The 15,633-nt window shown below is 46.9% G+C and overlaps 1 protein-coding gene across 1 annotated transcript in view; it reads left to right on the top strand.

The window, feature by feature from the left end:
- Positions 1–15,633, top strand: part of ITIH6 (inter-alpha-trypsin inhibitor heavy chain family member 6) — a 458,640-nt gene that overhangs the window by 101,853 nt on the left and 341,154 nt on the right. Inside the window, exon 2 of the mRNA XM_069645329.1 lies at positions 2,563–2,598. Coding sequence (XP_069501430.1) covers positions 2,563–2,598 — 36 coding nt within the window. The remainder of the gene's footprint in view (positions 1–2,562; positions 2,599–15,633) is intronic.

Genomic DNA, 15,633 nt, shown 5'->3' with positions numbered 1-15,633 from the left:
CTTTTAAGAATAGGTTTAGGATTTTTATGTTAAACTCAGTGATCACCTTGAGGCGCAGGGAGCACCCAGAGAACCACACAAGTTTACTAAGAATGTCCCTATTTTTTCTCAAACCATCCCCTAGTCCTAAACCTGAGATTGCAAATGTTTAACAAAAACAAATCAGATCTATCCATTTCTCCATGATCATAATATTTTGGCATTGCCACAATGGGTAAAAAGTCCAACAACACTAACAGACTGTGGGCCTCATTACAATGCACGGCTGCCGGCGGAGTCCTTTTTTTCCCGGCCCCCTTGAATGGGCAATTACCGGGGTATTACAACCCTGGCGGACCCCGTAATTGCCCATTCAAGGGCGCCGGAAAAAAGTATTCCCCATTCCCATTTGAGCCCCATAGGGCTCAATGCGAATGGGGACGTCAGATGCACCTGGTGCCGGTAGCACTACCAGCGCCATTGTTACCTTACCGCCATACTTGTAATGAGGCCCTGTGAGTATCCTCACGTACGATCTTTACCCTATATTCTCTTCCCTTGACAATAGGTTCAGTTTATAGACAGTGCTTACAGCGCCACATAGTAGTCAGAACTTAAATATACACATCTGTTTTGAGGATCTAGCTTGTCAGCCTGTAAAGAAATACGTCTGATTGTCTTGGGACAAGCAAATTGGTGAACACATTTATCACCAACCCTGCCCCCTCTCTTCGATATTATGGCTTTCGGGGTTGTTGGGGTGTCCCCCGCTTCCTTGACACTGGAAGCGGGGGAGCCAAATAAAAAATAAATGAAAAGGGACCTTGCAGCGTCAGATCCGCCCCGCGTTAGAGGGACGGAACTGATGTCACAGGGGTATAGGAGAAGTGGTGGTAGCCAGAAAAAAGGAAAGAAGGGGGCAGGGGCACAGGGGTTTGGTCTATGGCCAAATGTGGTTTGTTTTACCGAAGTAAATATTGCGGCAAAATCGACAACGGTCAATTCCGCTGCAATAGGCTGTACTTCGATAAAGCAAGCCAAATCTAGCAAGAACACCTGGACTAATCCAGTAACGTTTTGGCAGGTGCTTCTCCCTAGAACATTTTTAAATAATCGGTTGAAATTTTGCATTTCACATTACTCTGGACAGCCCAAGTGTTCTATGTGTTTGTAACACAGTAATGTCACAATGGTATTTTTTTACCGTATTTATTACTGATTGTTTTTGCCACAAAATGCAGGGGCATACATTGATGCCCCCAACTCTTTCTTCACCCATATTACCTCACACTTCAGCCCTGCATTTTGAGGGGCAAATTAAGTAAAAAAGGCATGGTCAAAAAATCTGCTAGGAAATGTCTGCATTAAAAAGACTGGATACCTGGCCCACACAACTTCGGTGATTGGCAATCAGGGGAGGAAATTAACATTGGTTCACCACAACCAGTCCACTATACTAAGATCTCTGGTGGACTGACTGACTAGCTTGTGAGACTATGGGCCTCATTACGAGGAGGGCGGTAAGGGGTTAACAGCATTTACCAGATGTCCTTTGCGGGTCCCGCGAGGGGACAAACATGCTAACAGCGGGCCCGTTATTAACGTTATTAGCATCATCCCCATTCCCATTGAGCCCTATGGGACTCAAATGGGAATGGGGGTTAATTTTTACCGGATCCATGGAATGGGCAATTACCGGGTCCGCCAAGGTTGCCATGACCCGGTAATTGCCCATTCCATGGACCTGGTAGAAATTCATTACTGTCGGCAGCCATGCCCTTAATAAGGGCACGGCTACCGCAAGGGTCCTAATGAGGCCCTATATATATCTTCCTGTCAAATCCGGTGAAATAGGACTGAGGAAGTGCCAGAGCAACAATAACGTAATTTTGGATGATGGTCTCAGGGCCACAAAAGTGGAACACAAGGGGACACAGAGTTGTCCCTAAAATCCTTAAATCTTCCCCATTGTAAGCAAGTCTTTTTTTAAACAGTGTAAACTCAATCACGTCTAAGGACTCAAATGTTTGCATTTAAGTCACAGTGAGATTACATTATTTGCCCAGAATCACACACTTTGTTTAAGCAGTGAAGCCAGAATGTTAACCTGTTCTGCAATTTAGGCTTGACCACGTGCTTTGCAAGCTTATCCTGGTACAATAATTTCAGCTTTGTCTTTTATTGACTGACATAATACTGTTTTATGGTGATTACTTGTAAAATGCACAAATCACATAGTAAAGCATCCTGGAAATATGTACATCCTTATGGAAACAAGTTAAGCCAAGAGAATACCATTGTGGCTCTTTTCCACATACTGAATAAAAAACGACAAGTTCAAAGGCAAACTAACAAAGGTCTACACTACCCTGTCCTTAGTAGGTACACTACACCACAGTTTGCCTAAATACCTAGCTGGCAAATGCATCATCATGCATGCAACACCCTAACTTGTAATCTGCAAACTGACATGCCTCATGCATGATTAGGAAGCAGATTGCTTTACCTTGTAGCATTATCTTGAGCATGACTTCTGAGTTTCCTCTATCAATTAACATGTATTTTCTATTCTATTCCTTGCAGAGACTCAAGCGTCAAGCGAGAGCCCCCAAAACGGAGGTAAGTACCACTTACACATTTCTTTCGCTGTCTGCCTACGCCTCCACCTGACTTTCGTGTGAGAGGCAAACAATGCAGTGTTTTGTTATGACAATTTATCACAGGTGTTGTAAAACTGTGGGCAGAATCTCACAGAGTGGCTATCTATAGATAGTAGCAGTGTATGCTTTATTAGGTGCAAAAACATTCCAATGCCCCACAGGTGTAAATGCAGTTGAAGAGGTGTCTATTTCAGCAGGATTGGGCAGAGTATACTCAGTAGCAGGGACAAAAAGCCAATAAGCTTGGCTTTGTACACGAGAGGGTCCCACATGGAACTAACAAGGGAATGGTGGGGGACGGAGTGTTGGGGACAAACCATGTTAAATGTTAAAGGTATTTGTACAGCGTACCATCACCAGGCACTCTGGCCGATCTGTAAACGAGAAGGTGCGATGGGTTAGTAAGGTGAAGAGGGAGTAGGATAGTGAGGGGAGTGGTTTTCTGTTGGCAGCTTCAACTCGGTATAAACCGGGTCCTGAGCTTTGGTGCGAGTATCGGATCGATGTCAGTCCTCGTGAGCTGTTGGTGTGGCTTATGTGTTGTTGTAGTGTGGTGAAGTGTGTGCAGCTTGCTGTGCAAGATATGGTTGTGTGAGATTTTTTGAGTGAGATAAGTATGCAGAAATCTTTTAGCTTTTTCGGTTAGTGGGTTATATGACAATTAATATGCTAACATTCACAATTCTGTCTGAGTGTGGCATTTGCTAACCTTCACAATCCCATCCAGATGCGACTCAGGGCAACGTTCACAATTCTATCCAAGTGTGGGACATGCTAACATTCCCAATTCCATTGAGGTGTTGCACTTGGTAATCTTCATAATTCCATATAAGGGTGGCACATGCTAACATTTACAATTCCATCTGAGTGTGGCATTTGCTAGCCTTCATAATTCCCTCTACGAGTGGCACCTGCTAACATTCACAATACTATCTATGTGTGGCACATGCTAACATTCACAATCCTGTCCAGATGCGTCGCAGCCTGAAGTTCACAGTTCTATCTAAGTGTGGCGCTTGCTAGCCTTCATAATTCCATCTAAGTGTGGCACATGCTAATATTCAAATTTCATCTAAGTGTGGCACATGCAAACATTCTAATTCCAAATCTAAGTGTGGCACATGCTAACATTCTAATTCCATCTAAGTGTGGCGCATGGTAGCATTCGAATTCCATCCAGGTGTGGCACATGCTGACATTCGCAGTCCTATCTAGATGCTACTCAAGCTAATTTTCACAATTCTATCTAAGTGTGGGACATGCTAACATTCCCAATTCCAATTTAAGTTTTGCACTTGGTAATCTTCATAGTTCCGTATTAGTATGGTATATGCTAATAAACCATGGGAAACATTCTAGTACTTTGTGGATCAGGTTATCCCAAAAAGATGACAGAGTAGATTATTTACTAGTATTCTTCATTACTTTTAGTCCTACTCTTCCTCATCACAGTATTTACATTTTACCTGGCCCTGCCACACAGACAGGAGTTTTGATGTCATCTTTTTTTTTAGCCCTGCCTCTCCCACCGTGTGGCTGTAGTATGAAAGACCTGCATTACACAGAATCCTCTCAAAATGACCCAGGATCTCATGGGATGATCATCTGCACGATTTGGGTGGAAGATGCGGATGCAAGTACTGTGACGGGCAGAGAAGGACTAGGAGTAATGAAGATTGCTGGTAAATAATCCAGGCATTCCTCCCCATACCAGTACTTACCTTTGAGGTATAACCAAGACCAACTGATCCGTCTTCAAAATAAACAAAAGTTCCCAAAACGCTGTTGCTTGCACAACAATAACAAATGCTATAAATTAATACAATTTAAAGAGAGTGATACTGTAATGTCTTCCAGTCATAGAAGAGGTACGAAGTGTCATAAAAGCGAGGTTAATAAAGCGGGACGAGGAGAGAAGGGCAGCCAAAGTCATAACCCTGTATAACCATACTCCTGAAACACCCAGGCATCAACCAGGGTGAGCCACGGAGGATACAATCTTGTCTGGTGGAAATCTACACAGATTTTAATGCTGTAGCAAATATTACAACAGGATAATTTGACAAAACATGGATTAATAATCTGCATACAAATCCCCCAATTTTCATGTCGAAGAAATGCATGTGACAGATAATGGACCTAAACAACTTCAAAATCAAAATACTGCTTGTGATAGAATACCATACTCCTTATACTCACCTAAGAGTTCTAACCTAGCATCATACCCAGCTCGATCTAAAACCTTGTACCAATCCATTCCCAGTTCAGGGAAAAAGAAAGGTTAGGCAAAGATTTAGAAGATTAATAGAACTAGGCATGAGCTCATCAAAAGACTTTGCAAGCCAAGCCCTCTATGCTTGAACACCCCACCCTTCAGATGAGTGACTATGGGTATCATTCCTTGAGTGCTCATCACAGAAAATGCAGAAAACCATGCATCCGGCCCATGGCACAAACTACAAATTTAGGTTTAATTTACAAATACAAACACTGACCAAAGTTGCAAATGTTTGAGAGTAAATTGGCCAGAAATCCCATGAAGCTCCTACATATGTTAGGAAGAATGAAAGCCCTCAGTGCCTCTGTTGAAGTACAGGCACTGGTAGGCATCTCTCGCCCTTTGACCAATTACTGTCTATGTCAAGACACAGAGGTTAGCATTATTCTTTATGCTTTTCTTTCTTTACTTTTCACTTCAGCAGTTTACAAAAAAATCATCTGAAAATGTAAAAAGACCCGACTGTTCCCATGATCCAAAGTTGGGTGAATAACACTAGTCCATGCGCTCTCCCACCTTGATTTTTGTTTTTGGTTCTTTGTAGTCTTTTATCCTCTTTTTCCTTTTTCTGACTTGCCCACATTATGTGGTGGTCAGTGGCTGCATGTCTCCATAAGAGCCAACATCCACCTGTTGGCCGGTTATTTGGGATAAAGGTAGTGGTTTTCTATGTAGACCTCTACGCATGTGTTTATACGTTAGTCTTATAGTCCAATCTTGCAATAATTAGCTACTGCACACTGTTTAGTGAGTAATTGGTAAATGATTTCAATTCAAACGTTTTACAATTATATCCACATTGGTGACAGCTTTATTGACTGTGTGCCAATTGTATACAGTAGTATATGAGAGTTACATTAGCTTAGTGCTGTTATATACAGTGTTTTGCATTGGTGAGAATTATGTTAACCTTGTGCCAACATCACTCCGCTAGGAGGCACGTGCATCTGTTTCGCCCTTTCCTGTGCTTTCTCAAGGCAGTCCATCTTCTGTGTTTGTTAACACTGGTTAGGATTCCTGGGATGTGATTATATATGTCTCATTCCCTAATGGAGGTTCCCACTGCTGGACACCGATTTGCTATATCACGTAAACGATGGCATTTAGAATATGCCTGTGCATCTTTACACAATGGTCTTTCTTATCGTGGTATCTATGTCTATATTAGGCAGTCTAAAGCATTACAATGTGTATCAATCACCTTCTACACAGTAACCATTTAACTCGGCCAGAATAAGGAAGCGTTCAATAACTATCTGTATCCACCTTAGCTGGAAAGTTCTATTTCCCAGGTAGTTTGTAAAGGGTATTTATTACTGTGGTTAGGAAGACAGACGAGGGGGTAATGATCATAATTACTAGGCATAGGTTTGTGGCAAGCCCAAAAACATGACCATGACGGCAATGAAACACAATATCCCCTCACGAGGAGGGTACGTGGGTTGCGGCGGCGCTACAGAGTGTGGATGTCTGAGGGAGGATGGGAAAAATGTGAAACAAAAAGCGTGGATGGGGAGGGAAGACCTAGGTTAATTCCACGGCATGTAGTGGGGTAGATTGGAAATGCTACCCTAGCATGTCATGACACACTGAGTCATTACTTCTCCTAGCGATACAAGGGAAGACAAAAACAGAAGGAGGGACCGTGGGGTGAAGGGGATGAAGTGGAAGTGCTGCGGCAGTTGCTCTTCAGGGACGCCCATAGGTTCTCTATGAAAGCAGAGGAAATGACCCTGTTGCTGTTGAACGAGAAAAATAAACTTGCGCGCAAGCTGGCTTTTAGACCAAAAACTCTCATGGTCATGGCCAAGAGAAGGCAGGAGAGCTGGTCCCAGGAGCCACCATAGTTGGACATAAAGCCACACGGCACAAATGGGGACAGAGGACCGCTAAAAGGGGATTACAAAGGGCGGGTATGGCTGGCAGTTAACTTCAAAAGTCCATTTGTGTGGAGAGAGGATAGCATGCGGGGTCAAATGCTATGAAGGTGAAGCACAGGGGTGAGGGGAGACATAGGCATAGTGTCAAGGGAGAGAGCCTGGTATTGTCTGGTATAATTGCGCCATCATCTGAAGTGGTCAGTTTATATCTGGTCCTGGCAGCATGTGCTGAAGGTGTTTCTTGAAGAGGTGAGCACATGGTAGTTCAAGATGGAGAAAGCTCCATGTCTGTGGTGCACAGCCACTGGCGAAATGTGCCCAGATGTCACGCCACTTACCTGGAGACTGGGATCCTCTACGCCAGTTCGCCCCTCTCCCTCTTGGTGGCTCTATCCGTGCTTCCGCACCTGGGGGTCCATCGCTGGGAGAGTGTCGGGGGTCCGTGTTGGTGTGCCTCTGTGCATGCGCGGACGACCACGGTCTCGGTTCCGCACATGCACAGTTGACTGGGCCCTCGCAACTGCTGCGGCTTGCTTTCCAAGCCTCGTTTTGGGCTCGCCAGCACTGGGCAACGAGGCGGCTTGCGGCTCAAGCCTCTCGGTTGCTGGCGGCCCATAAGAGGAGCCGGGATCGGGAGCTAGTCGCGTCTCAACGCGGTTTGTTCTTGGATCGTGTTGCTCGCTCGGCTCTCGAGCTGTTCCTGTCCGGTTTCTTGCTCCTTGCCTTGCTCCTGCCTGGGTCCTGGTTAGGTCCTGCCTTGTCCTTCTTGTGGGTCTCCCGGGTCTCCTGTCTTCCCTGACCTTCCTTCCCGGGGAGATTCTCTTTCCTGTCGTTCTGGGTACCAGCTCCTGGACTGTCATGTTGGGCAGTTTCCTTCTCCATCCAGTGATTCCCATTCCGCCTGCTGGTTGTTCCCTTCTCCTGGGTCAGTTCCTCATCCTCCTGCCTGTCAGTCCTGAACTCCTTGGACCCTCTGTTGTTTGCCTCAGTCTGTCCTGACCATCCTTTTCCACTGCCTTTGCCTGCTTCGCCTTCTCCCCTGTGGACTGTGGTGGTTCAGCTCCGGTCTCTTCCTGCCTGTCACCCTGGTCAGCACAGGAACTTTGCCCTTTCTCCGCATCAGCTTCATAGCTTCCTGGACTTGCTCTTCTGGACATCACCCTCCGGCAGACATCCTCATCGGACTTTTGACCATTGAACATCCGCCTCTCCTGCCAGTGCTTGCACTGTCCTGACGTGACACTCATCAGGAGAGAGCGGTCCGTGACGTTGGGAGTCGGTCCATCTTTCACCCAGTACCATCTTGGGTGGTAGAAAGGCCGGTTCCCCGCGTCATACGCCCGTCTGGAAACAGTTGTCAATCTGGCAGCCACATCAAGATCTACCACCAAACCAACAGGTATGCAAAACACTCTTGTGATACTCATCTTAACAGATTGAGACGCCTGCCTTCAGATCTGGAGATGGAGGACAATCAAGAGATGTGAAACGAGTTACAGGCTCTCAGAGCAGAGATGAATGCACTACACCAGGAGAATCAAGCATTACGCCAGATGTTAACACAGGGGGCAATGAGTGCCCCGCAATCGGAAAGTTCATTAGCGCATATTACCCCAATCAAGTTTGATGGAGATCCACGACGAGTGGCGTAATTCTGTAACCATTGTCGGATCCATTTCCTCTTCAGATCAACTCATTTTAACAACGACAAGGCCAAGATTGGATACATTCTGGGTAATTTAGCTGGGAATGCTCTGGCCTGGGCAACACCTTTGGTGGCTACCAATAGTCCTATTTTGAACGATTTTGTAGCCTTTGAGAAGGCTTTCCTGGAGGTTTTTCAGACGCCCAATCTGGCATCAGCAGCGCAGAACCAATTGATGGATTTGAAACGGAAACGTCGACTTAATAACTTACATAAGTCGTTTCCGTCAACTGGCCACCGACTCCCAATGGCCAGAAATCACGCAGAAGACACTGTTTCACTGAGGCTTGAGAGAACAATATAAGGATGAGTTACTCCATATCCCTGAGCCAGAGACCCTTCAACGCCTTATCGAACAGGTGCTCCGGATTGACCAAAGATTAGCGGAACGAAGGGCGGAAAGACGTCATTCCGAGAGGTTTAACCCTAGAGTGAACAGTGCACCTGCCGGATCATTTGGTTCCACGGATTCTGGAACAGAGCCAATGCAATTAGTGGCCATGAGAGGTCCTTTATCGGAGGAGGAGAGAAGACGAAAAAGGACGTTACGCCTGTGTCTTTATTGTGGGGCTGCTGGGCATTACTTGGGCACATGTCCTTTACGCCCTCAGAAGAAGAAGGCAGAGAACTAGAGGACCTGTTGTGTAATGGAAGGGCAACGACAGGTCCCATTCCTTTTTCAGACCTTTCCTCATTTTGTTCTGTGCTTCATCCCATGCAACCAGCCGTCTTACTGACCTTGAAGATTCAACTACAATTGCCTGGCAACACCCTGGAAGTATACGGGTTGCTGGATAGTGGGGCCTCAGGAAACTACATCGACGAGGCGTTCGCTACCATCAACAAGATACCGCTCCTTTCCAGACACGCTGCTTTACTTGTGGAGGTCATCGATGGGACTCCTTTGTCTTCCGGACCCGTCCGTCTGCACACAGTGGTTCTAACAATTCGGATTGCCGAACACCTGGAGAATATTGCCTTGGATGTAATAAAGTCACCTACATACAGAGTGGTTTTGGGATTACCTTGGCTTCAACATCACAATCCATTCATCAATTGGAAGACACAGACTCTGTCATTTTCCTCCACCTTTTGCTCTCAGAATTGCGGCCTGCCAGGTCAGACTCAGGTTACCTCGACTTCCTTGGAATCCCTTCGCAAAGGGTCTAGTCTTTGTTCCATTTCCCAAGTTCCGCAAGTGTATGCTGATTTTGAACATGTATTTTCGGAGCAAGGGGACATACCATTGCCCCCTCATCGTTCTTTTGATTGTGCCATTGATTTGTTGCCAGGTTTTGAAATTCCACACGGAAAGCTGTATTCCCTAACCCAGGACGAGAGACAAGTGTTACAGGACTATTTGTCAGAATGCTTAAGAAAGGGATACATTGCGCCTTCAAAATCACCTGCAGGATTCCCTTTGTTTTTCGTTAAGAAGAAGGAAGGAACCTTGAGACCCTGTGTTGATTACCGGGAATTGAACGATATTACCACAAAGGATCGATATCCATTGCCGTTGATTCGCAGTATCCTGGAGACCCTCCACACAGCCCGGATTTTCACCAAGCTTGACATACGGGGAGCCTACCATCTGGTGCGAATTAAGAACAGGGATGAATGGAAAACAGCATTTAAAACACCTTTCGGGCATTATGAGTACAGGGTTATGCCTTTTGTGATTGTGCAATACCCCAGCTGTTTTCCAGCGGTTCATGGATAACATCTTTAGTGATCTAATAGGCATTTCAGTCTGGATTTATTTGGATGACATTCTGATCTTTTCCTGTTCAGCAGAGGAACACGTAGGACATGCACGTGAGGTTCTTCGTCGCTTATCACACAACCAATTGTTTGCCAAAGCAGAAAAGTGCTCCTTTCACCAACCAAGTATTGAATTCTTGGAATATGTGATCAACCATACTGGCATACAAATGGATCCCAAGAAGGTTCAAGCGATCCAAGATTGGAAACAGCCTCATGACGTTAAATCTTTACAGCGCTTTTTGGGATTCGCCAATTTTCATAGGCGCTTTATTCCGAACTTTTCCCAAATTACTGCGCCACTCACCAGGTTGACCAGTAGCAAGATTACTTACGAGTGGGATTCTCTTGCCACCAGGGCATTCAACTCACTGAAGACGGCTTTCATTACCGCCCCTATACTGCGTCATCCTCAAGACGAATTACCATACATCGTGGAAGCAGACGCTTCGGATTTCGCTGTAGGGGCTGTTCTTCTGCAGAGTGACCCCAAGACGTCCATCGAACATCCAGTGGCCTACTTTTCACGCAAACTGTCCCCCAGTGAGAGGAATTATGCGGTTATTGACAAAGAACTGTTGCCCACAAAGACTGCAATTGAAGAGTGGAGACATCTTTTACTTGGGGGACGTTTTTCTGTGGAGGTCCGTACTGATCATCGTAATCTGCAGTACTTGCGTTCACTACAATGCCATATGCCTCGCCAAGCCAGATGGACCTTCTTTTCCTCTCCGTATGAGTTCCATGTTACGTACGTCCCTGGTACTTCTAATTTGAAGGCAGATGCCTTGTCTCGGTCCTTGGAGAAGGTGGAAGGAAACCCCAGTCTGGATCAGCCGTTGATTTCTCCACACCATTTCTTGTTGACGCTGTCTCCCCATTTACAGTCTATTTCCAATGCCACCCAACTGGATCCAGAACGAACGGGTCTTCTTCGGCGAACATCAGTATCGGAACGTGAGGGTCTCCTGTTTTTCCAGAAAAGGCTGTATATTCCCAAGGGGTCTATTCGCGATGGCATTTTACACGGCTTTCATGATTCACCGATTGGGGGGCATCGAGGAATTAGAGCTACGCAAGAACTGGTATCCTGACAGTTTTGGTGGCCTGGTTGGGCTGAAGAGGTCGAGAGGTACGTGGAGAGTTGTCCCGTTTGCGCCCAGTCCAAGGTTCCCAAGAGGCGGCCTTTGGGATTGCTTGTACCTACGGAACTAGCCCCATATCCTTGGCACACCATCGCTACCGATTTCATTGTTGATCTACCTCTCTCTGACGGATATACCTGCATAATGGTCGTGGTTGATTGTTTCACTAAGTATGCCCATTTCATTCCTTTCATCAAGATACCCACGGCTGCCCAGATGGCTGTCGCCTTCTTGCATGAAGTATACCGGTTGCATGGTCTACCTGAAAAGATCATTTCGGATCGGGGGTCTCAGTTCGTCTCCTGTTTTTGGAGCAAAGTGTGTGACCATCTTGGCATCCGCAGGGCATTGAGCTCTGGTTACCACCCACAAACCAACGGGCTTACCGAAAGAACTAATCAGACTTTGGAAGGTTACCTCCGTTGTTTTGCCAACGCTACTCAGTCCAACTGGAAGTCATGTCTAGATCTTGCTGAAGTTTCGTACAACAATTCCGTCCATTCCTCTACTGGATTCAGTCCGTTCTACTGTTCTGCAGGCCAGCACCCGAAATTGATGCCTTTCCGTCCAGTGCCTCCCAGTGCGGTTCCTTCTGCTGATACTCTGATAACGAACATTCAGAAGCAACATGAGATGGCACGCAAGTCCTTGATGGAGGCAAGGGCACGTATGAAATTACAGGCTGACAGGAGGAGGGGTGTGGAACCTGATTTTCAGGTTGGTGACAGGGTTTGGTTGTCCTCTAAGAACCTGCCACTCAACAATTTACCAGTAAAATTGGCTCCCCGGTATTTTGGTCCATTTAAGATAACCAAGCGCCTGTCCTCTGTGGCTTTCCGCCTCCAGCTACCTCCCTCTTGGTGGGTGCACCCGGTTTTTCATGTCTCTCTTTTGAAGCCCTATGTCAACGACGCCTATGGTCATTCTTGTCTTCGTCCGACTTCAGTCCTAGTGCAAGGTGTCCCCAAATTTGAGGTTCAGGAGATTTGTGATGCCCGTTTTCGTACGGGGGTGCTCCATTTTTTGGTGGACTGGAAGGGCTACCCGGCTTGTGATCGCACTTGGGAACCACACCGGCATGTGCACACTCCCCGCCTTGTGCGTGACTTCTATAGTCGGTTTCCTTGGAAACCTGGGGCCCCGGGTCTTCCTGGGAGGGGTCATAGTGTCACGCCACTTACCTGGAGACTGGGATCCTCTACGCCAGTTCGCCCCTCTCCCTCTTGGCGGCTCTATCCGTGCTTCCGCACCTGGGGGTCCATTGCTGGGAGAGTGTCGGGGGTCCGTGTTGGTGTGCCTCTGTGCATGCGCGGACGACCGCAGTCTCAGTTCCGCACATGCGCAGTTGACTGGGCCCTCGCAACTGCTGCGGCTTGATTTCCAAGCCTCGTTTTGGGCTCGCCAGCACTGGGCAACGAGGCGGCTTGCGGCTCAAGCCTCTCGGTTGCTGGCGGCCCATAAGAGGAGCCGGGATCGGGAGCTAGTCGCGTCTCAACGCGGTTTGTTCTTGGATCGTGTTGCTCGCTCGGCTCTCGAGCTGTTCCTGTCCGGTTTCTTGCTCCTTGCCTTGCTCCTGCCTGGGTCCTGGTTGGGTCCTGCCTTGTCCTTCTTGTGGGTCTCCCGGGTCTCCTGTCTTCCCTGACCTTCCTTCCAGGGGGGATTCTCTTTCCTGTCATTCTGGGTACCAGCTCCTGGACTGTCATCTTGGGCAGTTTCCTTCTCCATCCAGTGATTCCCATTCCGCCTGCTGGTTGTTCCCTTCTCCTGGGTCAGTTCCTCATCCTCCTGCCTGTCAGTCCTGAACTCCTTGGACCCTCTGTTGTTTGCCTCAGTCTGTCCTGACCATCCTTTTCCGCTGCCTTTGCAAGCTTCGCCTTCTCCCCTGTGGACTGTGGTGGTTCAGCTCCGGTCTCTTCCTGCCTGTTACCCTGGTCAGCACAGGACCTTCGCCCTTTCTCCGCATCAGCTTCATAGCTTCCTGGACTTGCTCTTCTGACATCACCCTCCGGCAGTCATCTTCATCGGACTTTTGACCATTGAACATCCGCCTCTCCTGCCAGTGCTTGCACTGTCCCGACGTCATGCTAATCAGGAGAGAGCGGTCCGTGACGTTGGGACTCGGTCCATCTTTCACCCAGTACCATCTTGGGTGGAGGAAAGGCCGGTTCCCCACATCATACGCTCGTCTGGAAACAGTTGTCAGTCTGGCAGCCACATCAAGATCTACCACCAAACCAACAGGTACGCAACACTCTCGTGATACTTATCTTAACACCAGATTTCGATTGCTTTTGAACTTTGAGATTTCTAGGCAAAGTATTTCTGTGCTATGTAGTGCATTTTCACCCCTGGAGATAATCTCCTTGAGAGTTGCCATTCCAAGGTCACACCCATGAAAGTACTGCTTTAGGATGCAAAAGCCAAATGAAAGGCACTCTCTGCATCCCAAAGCTGCTGATTGGTAAGCATTGAGAACCGGCTCCCCATCTTCCTCCACACTAACAGTGGCAGCCATAGAAAAGTAAAAGGCAAGTTCTAATAACAAAAAATAACAATATCATGCCTTATGTTCAGCCTTTATTGATATTCGCAGGTGCTAAGTAAGACCATGGCTGGCGGGGAAATGGGGCTGTAACTTTATCAAGTGCTTTGTTCCATTGTTGATCTTCGTCTTCTGTCGATTGTATATCTGCTGTTGCATCATAATATCTTATATGTGCCTGGCATAGAAGAGCCAGATAAGCTAAAAGATAGCCGATATTTTATTAGCACCCTGCAGGGGAGCCAACCAATCAGGTGGCTAGGAACACAGACTGAAACTGGCGATCTCAGCCCGCATTCCAAGCCGCCTGATAGCCGGTTTGCCTGACTGCCATCTTATCCCCACTCTCTGTACCCCCTTTTTTTACATCCCCCTCCACTCCTACCTCATTTTGACGGCGCTGAGTGCCGCAGCCACCGCAGCTGCTGCCGCTGCTTCCTCTCTCCTCCGTATGGCTGCCATGGAAACGAAAGGGGGTGTACTGAGCCACGCCTTCCCATTCCACGACGGCCATCTTTGAACAGTCCTCTCCTACCGTAAACGGGACACCGCGGGGCGACCCATCCAGGAACAAAAATACTTTGAATTAGCCCCACCCCAGCTCTTGGGGCGGGTGCTAATGAAGTTAACAACCCATTTCAAGGCCTGGAACGGGTGGTAATGGCCCAGGGCCTTAGTTGAAAGCCCTCGCTTTTCTCAGGCCCGGGCTGTTACCACCCGTTCCAGCCCTTGGAACGGGTGGTTAACGCCATATTATTATATTTTTGAAGTTCTGTATGCTTCTATTTTTGTTATTTATTACGCTATTAGAACTGAGGCTTTGCTGTATTTTATACTTAATGATAATTCCATTTTTGTATGCTTTGATGACAGTAATCGAAAATAAATCTTTTAGATGATGATGATAAACAAAACCATAAAAGTACCAATCAGCCTAAATTAAATAAATAACAGCAAAACAAATGTATATAAACGATGTGCAAAAAACGATGTACCAAGCAGCATGGAAACAAAAAAAGATTTTAAATGTGGCATTCAACAACTCCCTCCCCAACGTAAACAGTACCAATTGCTTCTTGAAACTGGATGCCACATTAACAGAGCTTTCCCAATGATACTCTTGTTCTCCATCGGGAAGTATCTGATTGAAACCAGTGTCCCTCTCTGCATCTTCAAGAGCTCTGGAAGAGAGCTGAAGCTCTCTCTAGTCAGACCTAAAAAATGGGACCCGGCCCAATCAAATTTTGATTACATGTTGTCTTCTGTTGGATTACGACTATGCATACACATAGCTACGACATTTTGCAGGTTTACAGCCCGCAACGTTGCTTAAGCTAGGTTTATAACTTGTCCTTTAGCTCCCATTGCTCTGTGATCAAACAACAGCTTAGATCCAAAAGCCCTTTCAATGCGTACTTCCCACCCCTTCTAATCGACCAGGTGGCATTCATTTCCTTGGCGCTAGAGGAATCAAACGCCGACAAGTAATCAGGGGAACAGAAACAGCGAGTGAATGTTGCAGCGGTTCATTCTGGGAATTCCCCTCCGTTATGAGGATGGAAGCAGAAAGGGGCCTTCTGCAGCATGTCCATAATTCAAGCCCAATATTGTGTCACACTGGACCCTCTTTGGCATTGTATGCACGTACCTATAGTGGAACTTCAGAGACTAAAATGGAATGGT

Source organism: Ambystoma mexicanum, chromosome 2p, assembly GCF_040938575.1.
Source record: "Ambystoma mexicanum isolate Mex_15411 chromosome 2p, UKY_AmexF1_1, whole genome shotgun sequence".
Classification (NCBI taxonomy): Eukaryota; Metazoa; Chordata; class Amphibia; order Caudata; family Ambystomatidae; genus Ambystoma; species Ambystoma mexicanum.
Note: the sequence above shows the minus strand (reverse complement) of the source record. Positions and strands in the feature narration are given on the sequence as shown.